Source organism: Akebia trifoliata, chromosome 10 (genome assembly GCF_017979445.1).
Source record: "Akebia trifoliata isolate Shusen 1 chromosome 10, ASM1797944v1, whole genome shotgun sequence".
Lineage (NCBI taxonomy): Eukaryota > Viridiplantae > Streptophyta > Magnoliopsida > Ranunculales > Lardizabalaceae > Akebia > Akebia trifoliata.
Genome location: NC_141384.1, coordinates 9266277 through 9286891, shown reverse-complemented (window position 1 = coordinate 9286891; position 20615 = coordinate 9266277). Strand labels below are relative to the sequence as shown.

Below are 20615 nucleotides of genomic sequence, written 5' to 3'. Positions count from 1 at the left end.
CCAGGTAATATAGGTTTCAGTCCCAGATCAAGATACAGAATTAGCTTTGTCTAGTTCTGGTTCAGGTTTGAGCTGACCCAATATGAACCATGGACCATATGCACCCACTCCTTGTAAAAGCTGAGCAATAGAACCCACTAATGTCTCAATATGTTCAATTGGAGACCAAGTATCCTAAATATCAAAACTCAACCTGACCAAATGATCCTAGCCATCCGAGAAAAACATCTGTTGACTGTTCCAACGGATGAGATTGAACTGCTGCCGAGTATAACTTTAGTATTATTCCATCACTCGATCAGAATTATACTTCTATTTATTTATAGTAATTATTTATTCAATTCTTAAATAAATCAAAATTAACAGACAAAAGAACTCCAATTTGATCCACCCAAGAAATATTTCCCACTAATTCACAAATCAAATTTTAAATTTGCAAAGAAAAAGTGATCAACAATTCAAAATTATCCCTTCATATATGTGGGAGAAAAGAAGGCTAAAGACAGATCTTCAGGGGGGAAAAATCCTCACCAGGAGACAGAAGCTTTCTCCAGTAATCAAGGAAAAGAAATACTGATATTATTGGTCATTTGCTAGGTAGAAGACTGCATGCATTAGTCATCATAATTGTATCCCTCATCATCGTCATCAATCTCTACTTCGGCATCATCAGATCCACCCATAAGAGACAAAAAGACGAGAACGGCCACCAGTTGTGTTGCCAGGAAGTACTTGGCCCTTCTTCTGAAGGTTTTTTCTTCCTGTGTCTTCTCCCTCTTGGGTTTGCTTTTGGGCTTTGTATCTACAAAACACAGCACCATCAAATTAGGACTAAAATAGAAAGACAAGAAAGGAAAATGAGTAATTAATTAATTACTTGTTTGTGTATGGATCAGAGGATAACAAACAAGGAAGGTTATTAAAAGTGATCCCAGCTTTACTCATTTGACTAGAATAAATAAATAATGAATTAATTATAGAAATAGATGGCTTCAAACAATAAACATCTTACTCCAATTTGAGGGAGGTCCTTTACTTGACGTCGATGAAAATGAAGGATCAAAAGGAGATCGCAATACAGATGAAGATGAAGAACCAGCTTCCAAGAACTCCATCTTAAGATTTTCGGAGTATCTAATGAGGTTGCCATGTTCCAAGAGCTTGCTTCGCAATACTGATGTATCCTATTGGCACACAAGTAAAGATCATGGAGAACATATTGTTACTTGAAGTGTACAACTCCAGTTGAAAATGCTTGAACTGGGCAAGATTTTATCAGGATGAGTGGATGACAAAAGAATAAGCAAATAAGAATTATGAATGTGCCAGCTAGTTTAGTTGGTAAAGTCTATGGTTGATGATCAATTCCCGGCATCATCATTGAGTTACTGATCTCATTAAAGGAAAAAAAAAAGGGTGGGGGGGACTACAGCACAAATAAGAACTGTGTAAATATCAACTGAAAATTTTAAAAAGGAAATTTAATATAACACAATATCAAGTTTGCTTCTTCCAAGAGAAGACGAGGTTTTCTAACAGAAAACAACGTTTATTGCTGTTTTTCATTTATAAACATGTATTGTATGTGATGCACGACTACTGAAACATCCAGAGGCATAAGCTATTATGGTACATCCATTGCAAGATTGACTGAGCTTACATATCAAAGCATATACCAAAAACACACGTGGCATCAATGATTCACTAATCAAGCAATCAACTGGGGCGTCAGTGATAACACATGAGTTTACCTATGCTCAAAGGACCAGATTCAATCTCCAAATTTATGAAAATTTAAATTTTAGCAAAATATGAATGAAACCAGTAAGTTCAAATTACTGGTGCAATAGATCACCTTTTCATCCATTGCAAGATTGCTCATGATATACGACCTCACTTTATATCTATATTCAACATCCTTGGGTATTCTTCTTTTTCTTTATGTTCTTTGTTTGAGGATTGGCAAACTATTGGTGTCTTTTTTCGACTCAAAAAGGTTTCTATGGAGTATTGCTTCATTTGCGATTTGTTGGGGAATATGGAACGAGAGGAATGGTCACATGTTCAAGAGCATTCGCTTCAAGAGATTCTGGGACTACTATTTTTTCGCTGTAAAATCTTTAAAGAATTTAAGAGTTGTTTCTCGAAGATATTTTGGGTAGATTGAATTGAGCTTGTAGTATTAGAAGTTTCAGAATGGGCTGATTTTTTGTGAAGATGATCTCTATGACAAGGAGATCATCATAAAGATCATCTTCACAAAAAATCAGCTCAATCTGAAACTTCTAACCCCATCAAAAGTGGTATACAAAATTCTAATACTAAACCACTTTTGATGGGGTTAGAAGTTTCAGGTTGGGCTGATTTTTTGTGAGGATGTTCTCCTTACCATATAGGTCATCCTCACAAAAAATCAGCCCAATCCGAAACTTTTAAGCCATATAGGACAAATTTTGTCTCCCAACGTTATTCCTTTAACGTTATCTGTCAAACGCTACCCTATATATATATATAGGGTCCCGTTCAGCACCAAACATTTTGCCCAACCATTTTTGTCCTACATGGGTTAGAAGTTTTGGAATGGGCTGATTTTTGGTGAGGATGATCTCTACGGTGAGGAGATCATCCTCACCAAAAATCAGTCCATTCCAAAACTTCTAACCCCATGTTTACAAGTTGAAAAATCGTGGACCGTCCATTTTTTGTAAACCATTTTTGATGGGGTTAGAAGTTTTAGAATGGGCTGATTTTTGGTGATGATGATCTCCTCACCAAAAATCAGCCAATTCCAAAACTTCTAACCCATGTGGGACAAAGATGGTTGGGTAAAATGTTTGGTGCCGAACATTTCCCATATATATATATACATATATATATATATATATATATATATATATATGGGCCAGGATCAAGATTCACCGTTTTGTCCAACATTTTATCCAATGTATTTTGTAAAATAGGGTTAGAATCATCACCAAAAATCAGCCCACATCAAAACTTCTAACTCATATAGGACAAAACAAGTTGGATCTCTCTCTCTCTCTCTCTCTCTCTCTCTCTCTCTCTCTCTCTCTCTCTGTGTGTGTGCGCGTGTGTGTGTGTGTGTGTGTGTGCAAGGAATGCTAACATCCAATGTGTTGTATTTTAGTGAAAAGATAAGGCTATTTTGATACTTGTGCAATAGCATTTTTTAAATATAAAAAATCCCATTGATATTTTTGTAAATGTGTCTATAGTATTTATTGCACAAGCATTTATTACTTAACATCCAAAAACCAAAATGCTCTTACCTATTTCAATAAAGAAGTATTTAATATCCAACAGACAAATACTCTTAAATTTTTCGTTAAAAGATGAAAAAACTAAGGATATTATTGGAAAAGAAAAGTATTGAAGGATGCTACGTAGCTAATGTCCCAATAAAGCATTGGATGTCAGCATTAAAAAAAATTAATTATCTTATCAAACAAGACAAAGACCCAGCTGATTTGGCCGAGTTTTATTGTCTTGATCGATATCTTCAAAATATTGGACAAGTAATAATGGATTTTGGATGAGTCAATGTGAATGATAATTTACATTGACTATCCCATTCGTTCGTGAATGATAGTATACCAAGCTGTGCTATAATAGTCATGGTATAATGAATTTAAGTAATAGATATTTATAATAATTTATTCTAATTTAAATGATGTGACGCCTCCAAGAAAAGATGATTTGAACGAGTCAACTTGATCTCGACTATTGCCTAATCAAAATTGAAGTAAAATTCCCAATATTTTTTTTTTACGAAAATAGTTAAAACTTGATTGTTTATTTCTAAATCTAATGTCCACTAATTTTATGAATCCAAATAATTTTACGGGTAAACTATATTTAAATACTTTATGTTTTCCTTAAGCCAACAGTTGATTTTAAATAATGATCTAGTCCATTCATTCTATTGTTGATGAATGGTACAATAATGCCCATAATTGCATATAAAAAGGTGTTTTAGTAACATAAAAAAAAAAGAGGTTAATTTCAAGAGAAATATTTTCCTTACTTAGTAAGATTTTAAGCCTTACTAAGGGTCATTTTGCTCAAATGGATTACCACATTAGGAATCCAACACCACAGCCCTCTAAATTTCGTGGAAAAACTCGTCCAAAAAAAAAAAAAACAATTTCTTTTGGGCTTGATCCAATGTTTTGAAAATGGACGGCTACCGAACTTCTACCTAACTTCCAATTTTAAAATTAAAATTCAACAGCAAAAATAACCTTTTTTTTTTGAAAATTTTCTTTTTCAAAGTTCATAGAATATTGTCCTCTACAACCTTGAAACATCAAATCATGCTTTTGGATGCCACAAGGTGAGCCTGGACCTTTAGTAGGGGTGGAATCCTTCCTTAGTAAAGCTAGTCGGACTCTAATTTCAATCTTTTTTAATATTGATGCCTTGGAGAAGGGAAAATCACACAGGGTTATTTTAGAAACTTCAGATAAAATGATGACTTTGTCTTTTTGAAATGAGTTTATATATCACACAACCTCCATCGTTATTCTATCAATGAAGGCCAAAGTCAAATACTGCATATCATCAGATTGAAATGAGTTTGCAAAAAGGTGAAAGGGCTCTAATATTTTGCTTATGTACCAGAATTTTCCTTTTCTAAAACTTCAATGGGGGCTATAGCCCCCACTCACCCCTATGTAGCTCCGCCCCAGATCAAAGGCATATTTATAATCAACATATAGATAACTAGCAGTCAGAGTCCAATCTATAATATCACCACAAAATAGAATTGAGAACTCACTGGTAAAGCCTGAAGGGTAAAAAGGGTATGTCCAAGGAAAATTGCATCCAAACTTGTAGGCCTGTGCACCAAGAACAAACAAGTATATCAACCAAATTTATATATTTTTATTTGCTCGTAGTAATGAGTTCTAAAAGGTAAATATTTGCATCCAACTCAAATCACTAAAACAAACATAAATCCATGATAGGGGGCATCCTTTTTATTTGCAAGTACAATAGGGTATCCAGGTTACCTGTTTTCAAAGAAAAATTTTTGCTCCCCTAACCTTGTTGATAGCGCTTCATATGCAATGGCTACCCTCCTATAAATCTGTCAATAGATAAAGCTTCATATGTTTACTAGGAAGCCCTTTATTTTGTGCTTTTTAGCAAAGAGCAGTGACAAAAACCCCAATAAATAAGAAAAAAGGAAGGAAGAGGGGAAAAAATGCCCATTGTGGTGCTGCTAATGCAGAGAAAGCAATGGGGAGTTAAGAACCTCTGCTTCTCTCCGTTCGGCATTCTCTTTCGTTATCCCAAGCAACTGCTTCGCCGCATGAGTTTGCTTAAAGTGGAGAATCTTTCCAATCGGCCATGGAAGATCAGAAAAATATATCTTATGAGCGGCACTTCCATCAGATCCTACCCATAGTTCATACATGGCTGCATCTACGAGCCATGAACTAATCATTGCCTTTGTTGACAACCATTCTGGGATAGTGTGACTTGGGAGTCCAGCGTCCAAATCAACAATACCGTCCTCTTTTAAACCTTCAATAACCCCACCCCTTTCATTGTTGTAGACCACATAAGCTCCAGACTCAACATAAGGTATTTGATCTAGCAAGATTTAAAGCTAAAGTCAGAAACACATGATCCTGAGAGGAACATGGTTGGATGCAAACAAAATGAAATATAATAGATAGCCAAGAGTTAGTTCTTCATTCCCCCCCTCCCCCACAAAAAAAAAAAAAAAACCTTTGTGACATTTAACCTATCCTCTTCCCTTTGTTTCAAACAGATGTAAATCTAAACACTTTAAAAGTAAACACCTTCATAATGTGCATGCATGTATTTGTGTGCATTCAATTTATAAAATCAAAAGACAACATTGTGGTCAAACACTCAATATGTCTGATTAGTAAAATGAAGACTAAGACATTCCAATCAACTGAAGAATCTAATCAATTACTAGATCACAGGGTTGTGTTTTAGTTGCCACTGGTCCTACCCAAGCACAAACATCTTCACTTCATCAATTGTTGATATCGATAAAATCTTATTTAAAACTATGAGAGGAGGTTGAGGAGACCTACCAATGACATCGAAGATAATGCTATCAAAATAACCAAGAAAAAAAAGAGTTAACAATTTCTGCCAACAACATCCCATCCAAAAAAGAAATCCTTGAAAGAGAACCCCTTAAGATCATCAATAGCTTTGCAGCAAAAAGAGCCCAAGGATTACTGATAATGACCTCATGAAGAGTAAGTTCCTTCCTAGAAAGACTTTTGCTATTCCTTTCCTTCCAGATGGCCCAATAAGTAGCGAAAGGGGGACAAACTCCATAAAACTGTCTCTTTGCTTCCTAAAAGCCTAGAAATGCTAAATCCTAAATTAATAATAATAATAATAATTTAAAACAAATAGAGGGGAAAAACAAATCATCCTAAAAAGTGACCAAAAGTGACCAATTGAATAAAAAAAAATGAGATAGCAAATGAGTAGATGGTTAACGGATTCACCACTAGATTTACAAAGTAAACAAACAATTGACATACATAATACCTCGGGACATGAGATTATCAATGGAAAGGATTTTAAGGTGGCTAGTCAAATTTAAAAAAAAAAAAAAAACCTTTGATGGAATCTTGATACTCAAAATTGCAGAAGCTAGAAAAAAGAAAAAGCAACAGCAGACCATGGGCTAGAGAATGATTAAAAAAAAATTTACAAAAAATGCACCATCACAACTACTCTCTTCCACACCTAACAATATTCTTCCAAAGAAAAGATGGGGCAGTCTGGAACTCCACTAATGAGGCTAGCAATGAACTCAAATTCCCAATCATCAACATTCCTCCTACACTCGAACTCCCAAGATAGACCATCCCAGCCCACCTTTTTTTGGTAATAAGTAATAAAAAAAACATCAAAGGATCAAAAAATAGCAACACTAGAGAAAGTTGAGAATCTCTACCATTTGTAAGTAGCACACCTCACTTATTAGCAATTTCCAGTATTATTAAGTGAAGATAACAAAACCAATGAGATTAAGAATTCTGCAATTCTTTCCCAAAGTCAAATAGTGCCTAGTCTCTCAACGTTTTCCCAAACATTTCCATGTATATATATATATATATATATATATATATATATATATATATATATATATATATATATATAAACAGAAAAAGTTGTAGTCAGGATGATTTCCTCAGTTATATCTATATATATATATATATAAACAGAAAAAGTTGTAGTCAGGTTGATTTCCTCAGCTCTGTTCACTGTAAATGGACATGATGAAAAAGTTTTTTAATCTGATTTGTGATTCATATATAAGATTTCAAATTTAAGATACCCAGGAGAACCAATACAAAGATTTAACAGAAATCAGGATCAATTGCACTGAAAAAAAAAACAAAACAAAAAACAAAAACAACACTTAATGCAGATAAGAATTTCAAACCTGAGATGTCGAAGAAAACGAAGATAGAGAATTTACCTGAATCAGGATGAGTTAGATTGAAACGAACATCGAACGACGAGTTTGAGAATCGAAGATAAATGTAAACTGGTAAACATGAAGGGCAAGCAGTTGGGAGACCAAAACACGCCTTCCTTGCAACAAGAACAAGCCCTTTCGCCTTCTCCTCATCCATTTTAGAGAGATTGATTGTTTCTGCTCTGATTTCTTTTTCAAATAACAAGAAGAGACAGAAACTACAAATGCTTGAGATTCAAAGAAACAGCCATGATTAGGGTTTCTGAGATTATTGTAAGAATTGTTGTGGCAGGATTTATGAGATTATGTGTAACTGGAGAAGACTTGTTTGGAACAAAAGAGTCACAACTCACATATAAAGGTTTTATGTAAGGTTTTTATGACTTTTAAGTGCCCCACAACTCATTACTCAACGGAGCCACACTTATTAGGGAAAATTACATAATAGACCCTATGACGACTTTGAAGAAATTAAAGCATTTTTTAAAACCGAAAATTACTATAAAAGAAGGTTATATATATATAAATAAATAATTAAGTCGTTGGACTATACAGCTTTTCTGGAATAAGTTGACAGAAATGCCCAAACAACTAAAAATGTTGGATCATCTAGCAAGTTACTAATACGTTGGATTGTCTAACGAGTTATACTGGCCATTAAATGGGAAAAGGTTTATGTAGACACATTTGTTCTCATCCATAATTTTCTTATGTAAATTTATTTTCTTGTAAATTTTTCTAAATGATTAATGTATAAGATCGTAAGTTTTTAGTTTGAAAATAGTTCGTCAAAGTTAAATCTTATTGAAGATCAATCACTAAGGAGGTTTTGAAGAAGATATTCGAGTTTAAGAAGATTGAAAGTTAAGACCAAGTTCAACACTCATCAAAAATGGACTGAAGAAATTTAGATTAGTGTGTGAGTGTCCTTGGTCAGTCGATCAAACCCGTGGTTGAGTCTTGCTCTTCATTTCTTTCTCGGACAACCAAATATTGTCGGTCAACCGAACTCGAAAGTTATCAATCTCATTTTTTTCTTTCTCGGGCGATCGAATATTGTTGGTCGACCAAACCCAAAACTTGACAACCTCATTTTCTATTCACTCGGACTATCGAAGCTGTTCGATCGACCGAACCTGAAAGTCTCATAGCTCTTGATTTTGGTTACTCGATCGACCCAACCTCGTTCGATCGACCGAGCGCTTAGAAGCATTCATACGAACTTTTCAAATTTTGTTTCAAAATACCATATCTTTTGAGAATTTTTTGATTTTTCAGTTTCTTCAAGTTTGTTGACTCCTCCAAATTTTATTCTAGTTTGTTAGGATTTCTCTTCAAACCCTATCTCTTCTCTTCTATAAATAGGAGAGAATTCTCAGAGCTTCTTATCAAGAAAAAGAAAAGTAAAATTTCTATAAATCTGAGAGATAAAGTTCTGAGTTTTTGACATATTCTTTCTTTTTGTCTGATCCTTCTCTTGATAATATTTTGAGTTAAAGAAAGAGAAAAAGTTGCTCCATTGGATATTTTTTCCACTAAGATTTATCGTTGAGAAATCTTAAAAAACGACCTCGATGAAAGTCCTTAGCAGAGGTTTTTGGGCGGTGGTCTCGCTTTTTTGTGTAAGCATTATAATCTGAAAGCATTGAATAAAAAACATCAGCTCAAGATTTTGAGCTTTTCGAGATTGGAGTAGGGGTCGAGGTCACCGAACCAAACTATAAATTTGTGCTTCTTGTGTGATTTGAATTTCTCTAAAACTCTACTACTGTGTGTTATTTATGCAAATCCATTTGTCTATTGTTATTATTGTTCGTTTAAAATTTTAAAATAGATTTGACTTCTCAAAATACCTATTCACCATCCTCCCTTTCCTCTAGGTATTATTATCAGTAATTTCAATTAGTATTAAGCAAGGTTACACCTTTTTAGGGCTTAACATCATTAGTGTGTGATTCTTGTATTATGAGTATGGTTATGAGAAGGGAAGAATGCTTAATCTCTTGATCATCATATTTTGATGGAACTCATTATGCACATTGGAAAGTTCGTATGAGAATTTTTCTCAACGCACTTGATGAAAATGAATGGAATGCAGTAGCAGAGGGATGGAATGAACCTACAACATTTTATTATAGTTAATGATGTTTTTACTTTCATTAAGGAAAGAAACTTTGATTGGATTTGCTTAATTAATCAACTTGTCAACTCGATTGTGGCAGTTCCCGATGATGGATGCATATTCTAAAGTTTTATTTGTTAGTAGATATATTTTCAAAGCTTGGATGAGATATTTCAAGTAAACAAATTTTAGAAACCTCACTACACTAAGAAAATATGATCCAAAATATAGAAATCATCATTTTGAGAATAAAAGAAGTTTTACAAGAAAAATCATAAAAAAATAATCAAATTGCCAAAATACCCCTAAAACCAGGACATCCCTAGAGACTACATTATGCTTAGGAAAATCCTTTCAAACATATAAAATAACAAACTAAAACCAAATAAATTTTTTCGTAAATTTTCACAAAATTCGACAACATTACAAAAATGCTCCTCATAGGATCCATTATCATTGCACGTCAAAAATCTATAAATGACACAAACTAATACTCTCATTGAATTCCTTACAAAAAATTGATTATGAAACATTCCAAAATGTCAAAAAATGGCATCCTAACTCAAAAGTCATCTTTGAAGGCAAAATGATATTTTCCAACCTTAAAATTTAAAAAATATAAAACTATTGATTAATGTAAAGTGAAATCTTAATAAATCAAATTAAAATTGTCGAACAGATAAATTCAATTAATTAAACCCATGGGCCAAATTTCAATTAGCGGCTCATTTATTCAAGTAGGGTCCACTTGATATTTAATAAAGAATCCTTCACTGGGGGTCCCAAAAAATTCAAAATAATTTAATAAAAAACTCTCCATTGAGGGGTTTTCTAAAATTTAAAAAATTCATTCTACATAAATTAAATAATCAAAATCCAAATAATATTAATTGAAATCTTATCTAAACTACTTAAAAGATTAGTTAAAGATAGATTTCATCTCTAAGAAACCTAATTAAATCATAATCTTATCAATAAAACTCTTTAAAAAGGGAACTCTACCACCTAATCTCGCATGTCTTGAAAAACCTTAGAAAACAGAGGTCAAAAACTCTCCAAACTTTTTCAAAACCCTAAATGTAAAGCCCCAAATCAATATCTAACTCCGCAAGCCCTAATTTTCAACCTAAAAAAATACCACAAGAAAATATTTATATATAGAAGAAGAAAGTCTCATCACGAAGATTGAGAGTAGATCTAGAAACAAAGACAAATCAAGAAGATTTACACGAGGAACGCTCACCGCCATTTTCTGAGGGAACCAATTTAGGCAATTTTTTTCAATGTAAATCTTTGAGAAGAGTAGAGATCGATTTTCACCAGGCGGGATTGGTGTCTAACATTTCCAATCCCGTTACTTGATCCCCGTACCTACAATCTCTTCATAGTTTTGTGTTTCTAATTTGTTTAGAGTCATCTTTGGTTCTTAGACCATAAAACTAGTTGGCGACTCAAAAAAATAAAAAATCAAACCCACACCCGTTGATCGAGGGCACTTCAGTAGCGACACTACTAGGCATAATTTTGAGGATCAAACTTGAAAATTCCAAATATTAGTGTATTGCAAAATTGACCTAGTTTTTATTTTATTTTTTATGTTTTTATTCTGTTGGCATGGTTGTGGATTGTTTGATTAATTTTATAATTTTGGGCATTTTCCTTTTGAAAGGTACTCCTAGATGAACTTCTTTACTTCCTGCTAATTGATTTATGCTAAATGAACTACTTCAACCCATTTTGTAAAATAATATGTAGCTACAAAAAGGAATATTAGGTTCCTTAGAGCCTTCAGTAAAAGTCCCACCAAGTCCATACCCCAATGAGCAAACGACCAAGAGCTTATAACTAATTCCAGTTGCATTGATGGCTGATGGATTAATTGAGCATGTCTCTGGCCTTTATCACATTTTTTTACATACTTAAGGGCATCCTTCTGAATGTATGGCTAGAAATAACCTTGGGAGAAACCTTGTGCAGATCTACTTTCTAAGTGATTTCTGCAATTTCCTTCGTGCATTTCTTTTAAAATTTATTATGCTTCTTCCAAGGTCAAGCACCTTAATAATTGTCATCAAAAGGATTTCCTGCACAACTAATTTTCGAATAGGGTGTACAGTTTTTGTTCTGAGCTACCTTGCTTTCTAAGCATCACTTGGCAACTTCCATATCTTCAAGAAGTTTGTAGAGACTCAAATTTGAGTGGGCCCTCAACGCAAAATGCCCCAAAATCTATAAAAATTGGAATGGGCCCCCAAAGTTCAAACCTTCAAAAATTTCTATTTATTTCAATAAATGGCCTAAGGCCCTTTCCATATGGCCCATGGACTGAAGATTCCTCACCATTCCTCTCATTTCTCAACCTATCCCAACCATGATCTAAATCCATTACTATTCAACCACAACCCATTACTATACCCAAACCCAACTTACCACCTAAGCCCATTGGATTCTCAACCTAACAATATACATATTCAACTCATTACCCAACTATCTTACCCAAGCCTAACATCACAACCAATCACCTAAGATCATCAAGGTAGGATACATGTCACTACCTCAATTCACCTCTTTTATCCAACTACCTACTCCCGTCACCTTTCTCTAAACAATCACTTACCCACACATCTCAATTCATACCTTTCTCTAACCTACCCTCATCATTTCTTACAAATCTATTCTCACAAGTCAAATCCATACTCCTCATCTTCAATCAAACATTCATTCTCTCCAATCAACTCATCTAACACTCCATCTCCACACCCTTTTGACACATGTCACGACCTCCTTCACCCTCCCAAAATTTAATCAACCACTCTCTTCACCCCCATTCTCTTAAACCAAGCACCACTTCTCTTTATCTCACAAAATACTCAATCAATCAACTACCATTATTCTCTCAACCATACACCATCTATTCCACTTCACCTAATACTCAACCCATTTGGGTTACAAATGATCAATTTCAACATCTTTCCACAAATACCTTTCCATCTTCTTCAATTAATAGACACCCCTCCTACAAACCTCACACCATTTTACCCTTTCTCATTATTCCATCCCATCTTACCCCTAAAAATAACTCATAAAATTCTATAAACCCCCCCCCCCATTCTCCACTCACAACCCCTAATAAAACTCAATGAAAAAAAATACATAATGAAAATTTAAGAAAAAATATAAAACTCCCTCTCAATACTTTACTCACATTCTACTCACCATTCACTCTCAATTCTCCCAACTTATCAACTCAATTCTCTACTTATTCTCAAGAAAAATAAGATCAAATCAAGGAAGCACATATCTTAAAAGTCAAAAAGATCAAGGTGGGTTTTGGACAAATAATCCCCCTTCTCTCCCCGCCAACTTCTCCTCTTTTACTTTTCCCATTTCTCTACACCTATGCACACACCACGAAAGGTTTGAGTCATCAGAAGGCCCCGTTTTCAATAAGGGTACTCTCAATGGTTTAAATCAACATCAAAGTTTCTCGTACTCGATGACACATATCAGATCTTTCCGACCATTTTTTAATTTTATTTTCAAAATGACCGAATCCAAGACTACCACAAAAGGTAGAGGGAGTAGGATACCTAACACCTTCCCTACTCCCTAATATGGATCCCCTTACCTAGATCCAAAGTTGGATCAATGAGCCATATCCGTACGAGAGTCACAAAAATGCTAAAATAACATGTTTTCCAAAAATTTATCATGGGTGACTATTCACACCCTTTTATAAAAAGAATGGTGGCAACTCCAAACCCAAAGTGGGAGAGATATTCGGAAATGAAAATCTCATGTCCGCAAAGTCTACTAGAGAATCCATCCAATTTTGATCTCTTTTTGCTATGGTGAGAGTAACTTGTTCTTATTCTTCAATGGCTGGTTTCTCCTAAAATCTGAGTGGGAGTTTTATTTTTTTAGTGGCTGCCAACATCAAGGCCACAAATGCCAAGGCAACAACATGCCTATTGTCTACTCAAGGAATTTGCATTACTCTGATATTTTCAACTCTCCTCAACCCTTCTTGGACTTTTTGCAAATGCTACTGCATTTTCTCATCCCTGGCCTCAAATTTTCCATTCACATGTGTAGACACCCCAATTTGCATGAACCCGTTAGGAAGATCCAAATTTCCTCGAGTTGATTCCGATTTAGAACTTAAGCCTCTCAATGGACCCGCATTGCCACTTGGCATCATTATTCATGCATACATGCATACATCATTTCATATAGCTTGAATGCTCAACCTTGTCCCTAACCCGTAACCATTCTCCATTCACCGTTCCATCACCCATATCCAAAGTCAAGTCCATATCCTAAATCCAAAGCCAAGCCCATTCTAAGCCTAAACCCAAGTCCATATCCTAACCCAAACCCAAGCCCAACACCAAGCCCACTCCAACTTCATTCTCTCATCCCTTCACAAGATGACACATGTTGACACTTCATAAGCCCCCAATACCCAATGCATCATCTAATTGGAGGGTCAACTTTCCTTTTGTGAAAACTCAAGAATGCCCTTCTAAAAAAGTTTAGTCAAACCAAAAAGGTTATTTGGTCTTTGGTAATAATCCATAAAGGTGAGAGAACTTTCCATTATGCCCTCAAAAGGTGAGAATCTTCAAGTACATACATGGAGTTCTCCCATTGGTCCATTTCAAAAATATACTTCCACCCTTGCTTTATTTGTTATTTACAAATGAACCAAGATCTACTTTTTACCTACTACATCACCTTTACACATGTCACTCCCTTATTCACCCTCCCAAAAGTGCTTTTGTTCTCTCACCTCTATTTATCAAAAAACCAAGGATTAAAGAATGCTTTTAGGGTTTCTTCACAAATGTCATCTTTGCCCTCATACAAATGGAAAATCCAAAAAGAAACAACATAAACCTTATGTCCATTTTCTTTATTTTTAGGGTTAGACCACTTTATCCCCAAAAATTCTTCAAAAATTCTATAAATACCCTCATTTTCCATGAACAACTCATGCTCTCAAGCCCCCATCTCTCAACCTAAAACTCTACCAAATTCTCTACTCATCTCTCATCTCTCAACCTTCAACTCTCTCAACCCACCCTTAACTACATCCTTCAACTCTCAAGTTCACTTCTCAAGCTCAAGTTCATTCAAGACTTCCAAGGGGACAAGGTGGGATAGTAGTTATTTATTTATTTTCTTTTATCTTACATCTTCTTCTTCTAACCCTCTATTTTCTTTTTTAGAAGCCTCTAGGATGTAATGGAGAACCCTCCTTCATCCCGAGTAGATTGAACCTCAACCTTGGGCATGGAATGCTTGAGGCGGTTTGGTCGAAAGGATGGAGGTTGAAGCCCCTTTTTAACCCATTCTCATATCATGCATCATAATGTACACTATGCACACACCTCACACATGTTTGGCTATGATGAAGAAATGTGTAACTCTCGTGATGGGGTTAAAACACTAAGTTTCTAGCTAAACATGCATGCATTAAGGTTATGGATCTAAGGGTACTCCATCCATGGAATTTCTCTAAAATCCTAAACCAACATCTCAACTCATGCAAAAGTGTGTTGATTCCATAGAATGTCTTCTTCCATAAGATATTTCTTATGTCAACACCAACATCAAATCCTCTTTTAAAGAGGTACATACACACCATGTGCACCCACCCACTTCAAGCATCCCATGCACTTTAGTTGTTATATTATTCTTTTTAAAAATGACAAAATTTAAAGATAACCACCATAGGTGGAGAGAATGGGGTGCTTAACACCTTCCCCATTCTCTAACCGAATCCCCTTACTTAGATCTTAGGTAGACTATACCTTTTCCATGATTGAGAGTCACTACAATGTCATAAAAAAATATTTTTTTTAAAAGAATCGATTCGGGTGCCCATTCACACCCATTTACAAAAAGAATGGTGGCGACTCCAAACCACATAGCATTGAGGTTCAAAAGTGAACATTCTCATGTCTACAACTTGGCGACTCTACTGGGGACGTTGCGGGTTCAAACCAAACCATGACCATTTGGCCATTTTTATAAAAAAGAACAAATTTCGATATGTGTTTACTAACATTGTTGTTGTTTGTGTTGTTTGATATTTTGTCTTCTTTTTCTTGAGGAATGGTTGTAATATTCTTTACATTTTGTGGGTTGAATGCTTGTAAAAGGGGGTTGATACTTATTGTTTTTAAAATGCACTCGTGCACCTACTCTTGCATAGCCCATTGCACAAACATCATTTACCTATAAAAGTTTAAAACCTGGATGCCTAGTAGTTTCACGACTCGAGATCGCTTATTTCGGGTACGGGGACGAACACATCCAACCCAATCACCAACCTAAGACGTGCGTATTTCGGTATGCATCGAGGTTTGAAGAATGGGTAACCGTGAAACCTCCTATAGCCACATGCATTAAACATGGTTAGAGGCATAGGACACTATTTTGAAAAGATGATTTATCAACCCCCTCACTATTGTAATTTTACCAATTGAAAGAGGCAATATCGTAAGTTTCATTTTGAAGCCCGTGAAGGCAACATTGTATAGAATTTAGGATTTTTTATTTTCCTACTCTCCCCTAGGTAAAAGGGAAGCATCTTCATTTTCAAGTTTACTCATCTTGCTTTGCATAAAAAAAAAAATTTCGGCCTAAGAATAAGAACAGTGAACAATGTACTCACAACCAGTGAGCATAGTGTCCATGGCCGAAATAATCGCTTCTGGTTCGTTTTTGCGAAACGGATAAATATAAACTACACCCATCCGTTTTACAAGAAAGGATAGGTATAATTTACACATATCCGTTTTTAAAAAACGGATAGGTATAAATTATGCATATCCGTTTTTTAAAAACAGATCCCTAAAAAAAAAAAAAAAAAAAAAAAAAAATTCTGCTCATTTCATCCCTTACATCAGTCTTGACAACTTTTCTTCTTGGACTTTATTTTTCTTTTACATTTTAAGGCTTGAAAATGAGTAAATACACCGTTTCTATTGTTAAACTTAGGGCTTATCACTCGTTACTTTGTGTTTGATCCAAACGGAGCTCGCCTACACTCTACCTATCGAAATTGATCTCGACCCAACATGACCCACTATCAACTCCATCCATATCCATATCCAAATGGGTCCACAACCCATACCCACTCTCAAAATGGGTCTACGACCCATATTCGTGTCCAAATGGGTCCACAACCCATATCCACTCTCAAAATGGGTCTACGACCCATATCCACTCTCAAATGGGTCCACGACTCATACTCACCTCCAAATGGGTCCACAACCCATACCCACTCTCAAAATGGGTCCACGACCCATATTTGTGTCAAAAAGGGTCCACAACCCATATCTACTCTCAAAATGGGTCCACGACCCATATTCGTGTCAAAATGGGTCAATGACCCATACCCACTTCCAAATGGGTCCACAACCCATACCCACTCTCAAAATGGGTCCACGACCCATATTCGTGTCCAAATGGGTCCACAACCCATATCCACTCTCAAAATGGGTCCACGACCCATATTCGTGTCAAAATGGGTCCACAACCCATACCTACTTCCAAATGGGTCCACAACCCATATCCACTCTTAAAATTGGTTCACGACCCATATCCACTCTCAAATGGGTCCACGACCCATACCCACTTCCAACGGGTCCACTTTCAAATATGGCCTACAACCCATATCCACTTCCAAATGGGTCTACGATCCATACCTACTTCCAATTGGGTCTACGACCCATATCCATATCTAAATAAGCCTACACCCCATATCCACTTCCAATTGGCTCCATGACCCATATCTATATCCTAATGGGTCCACGACCCATATCCACTTCTAATTATGTCAACGACCCATACTCACTTTCAGATGGGTTCACGACCCATATCCATTTCGAGTCGGATCCCCAACCCGTACCATATCAATCTTTCAATCTCAACCATGTCCATAATCTATGATGAACTATTGGCTCCGTGCCGATAAACCCTCAGCTCCTTGCTGATAAACCTCTGGCTCCGTGCCGAAGAACTTCCAGCTCCTTGCTGACAAACCTCCGACTCCGTACTGACATACCCCAGCTCCGTGCTGAGGAACTTCGGCTTTGTGTTGATAAACCCCCAGCTCCGTGCTGACAAACCTTCGGCTCCGTGCTAACAAACCTTCGATTTCGTGCTGATAAACCCCCAGCTCCGTGTTGACAAACCTTCGGCTTGCAGATAACCCCCACCTGACAAACCTTCGGCTTCGTGCTGATAAACCTCCGGCTCCGTGCTAATGAACCCCCAGCTCCGTGCTGACAAACATTCGGCTCCGTGCTAATAAACCTTTGACTTCGTGCTGATAAACCTCCGACTCCGTGCTGATGAACCCTCGACTTCGTGCTGACAAATCTTTAGTTCCGTGCTGACAAATCTTTGGCTCCGTGCTGACAAACCTTCAGCTCCGTGCTGACAAACCCCAGCTCCGTGCTGATAAATATCTGGTTCCGTGTCGACAAATCCCAGCTTCGTACTAACAAAAAAAAAAATTTTAACCTCAACCAAATTCCAGGCTTTCTTAATGCAACTTTACCATTTAATCCAATCTGACCTAAATAAATTATCATGCGTTTTCATTGTGTAAACGATATATTAATGCCTAACTTTTTACCCGCAGGTGGCCAAATGACCTAGAAAGAAGTACTTGCCACCTAACAATCCTCCATATTTCAAATAGGGCCTACAACCCATATCCACTTCCAAATGGGTCTACGATCCATACCTACTTCCAATTGGGTCTACGACCCATATCCATATCTAAATAAGCCTACACCCCATATCCACTTCCAATTGGCTCCATGACCCATATCTATATCCTAATGGGTCCACGACCCATATCCACTTCTAATTAGGTCAACGACCCATACTCACTTTCAGATGGGTTCACGACCCATATCCATTTCGAGTCGGATCCCCAACCCGTACCATATCAATCTTTCAATCTCAACCATGTCCATAATCTATGATGAACTATTGGCTCCGTGCCAATAAACCCTCAGCTCCTTGCTGATAAACCTCTGGCTCCGTGCCGAAGAACTTCCAGCTCCTTGCTGACAAACCTCTGACTCCGTACTGACATACCCCAGTTCCGTGCTGAGGAACCTTCGGCTTTGTGTTGATAAACCCCCAGCTCCGTGCTGATAAACCTTCGGCTCCGTGCTAACAAACCTTCGATTTCGTGCTGATAAACCCCCAGCTCCGTGTTGACAAACCTTCGGCTTCGTGCTGATAAACCTCCGGCTCCGTGCTAATGAACCCCCAGCTCCGTGCTGACAAACATTCGGCTCCGTGCTAATAAACCTTTGACTTCGTGCTGATAAACCTCCGACTCCGTGCTGATGAACCCTCGACTTCGTGCTGACAAATCTTTAGTTCCGTGCTGACAAATCTTTGGCTCCGTGCTGACAAACCTTCAGCTCCGTGCTGACAAACCCTAGCTCCGTGCTGATAAATATCTGGTTCCGTGTCGACAAATCCCAGCTTCGTGCTAACAAAAAAAAAAAATTTTAACCTCAACCAAATTCCAGGCTTTCTTAATGCAAATTTACCATTTAATCCAATCTGACCTAAATAAATTATCATGTGTTTTCATTGTGTAAACGATATATTAATGCCTAACTTTTTACCCGCAGGTGGCCAAATGACCTAGAAAGAAGTACTTGCCACCTAACAATCCTCCATATTTCAAATAGGGCCTACAACCCATATCCACTTCCAAATGGGTCTACGATCCATACCTACTTCCAATTGGGTCTACAACCCATATCCACTTCCAAATGGGTCTACGATCCATACCTACTTCCAATTGGGTCTACGACCCATATCCATATCTAAATAAGCCTACACCCCATATCCACTTCCAATTGGCTCCATGACCCATATCTATATCCTAATGGGTCCACGACCCATATCCACTTCTAATTAGGTCAACGACCCATACTCACTTTCAGATGGGTTCACGACCCATATCCATTTCGAGTCGGATCCCCAACCCGTACCATATCAATCTTTCAATCTCAACCATGTCCATAATCTATGATGAACTATTGGCTCCGTGCCGATAAACCCTCAGCTCCTTGCTGATAAACCTCTGGCTCCGTGCCGAAGAACTTCCAGCTCCTTGCTGACAAACCTCCGACTCCGTACTGACATACCCCAGCTCCGTGCTGAGGAACCTTCGGCTTTGTGTTGATAAACCACCAGCTCCGTGCTGACAAACCTTCGGCTCCGTGCTAACAAACCTTCGATTTCGTGCTGATAAACCCCCAGCTCCGTGTTGACAAACCTTCGGCTTCGTGTTGATAAACCTCCAGCTCCGTGCTAATGAACCCCCAGCTCCGTGCTGACAAACATTCGGCTCCGTGCTAATAAACCTTTGACTTCGTGCTGATAAACCTCCGACTCCGTGCCGATGAACCCTCGGCTTCGTGCTGACAAATCTTTAGTTCCGTGCTGACAAATCTTTGACTCCGTGCTGACAAACCTTCAGCTCCGTGCTGACAAACCCCAGCTCCGTGCTGATAAATATCTGGTTCCGTGTCGACAAATCCCAGCTTCGTGCTAACAAAAAAAAAATTTTAACCTCAACCAAATTCCAGGCTTTCTGAATGCAACTTTACCATTTAATCCAATCTGACCTAAATAAATTATCATGCGTTTTCATTGTGTAAACGATATATTAATGCCTAACTTTTTACCCGCAGGTGGCCAAATGACCTAGAAAGAAGTACTTGCCACCTAACAATCTTCCATATTTCAAATAGGGCCTACAACCCATATCCACTTCCAAATGGGTTTACGATCCATACCTACTTCCAATTGGGTCTACGACCCATATCCATATCTAAATAAGCCTACACCCCATATCCACTTCCAATTGGCTCCATGACCCATATCTATATCCTAATGGGTCCACGACCCATATCCACTTCTAATTAGGTCAAC

General features: G+C 37.0%; 1 protein-coding gene across 1 annotated transcript; it reads right to left on the bottom strand.

Moving 5' to 3' along the window:
* Positions 1–294: 294 nt before the first annotated feature.
* Positions 295–7866, bottom strand: LOC147393085 (metaxin-like protein). The gene is made up of 6 exons (XM_086455715.1): positions 7508–7866; positions 5279–5619; positions 5034–5110; positions 4799–4859; positions 1013–1184; positions 295–802 (listed from the first exon to the last, which is right to left on the bottom strand). The coding sequence occupies exons 1-6, from the start codon at positions 7662–7664 to the stop codon at positions 615–617; spliced, it is 996 nt and encodes a 331-aa protein (XP_086311841.1). The 5' UTR covers positions 7665–7866; the 3' UTR covers positions 295–614.
* Between the last annotated feature and the right edge of the window lie 12749 nt (positions 7867–20615).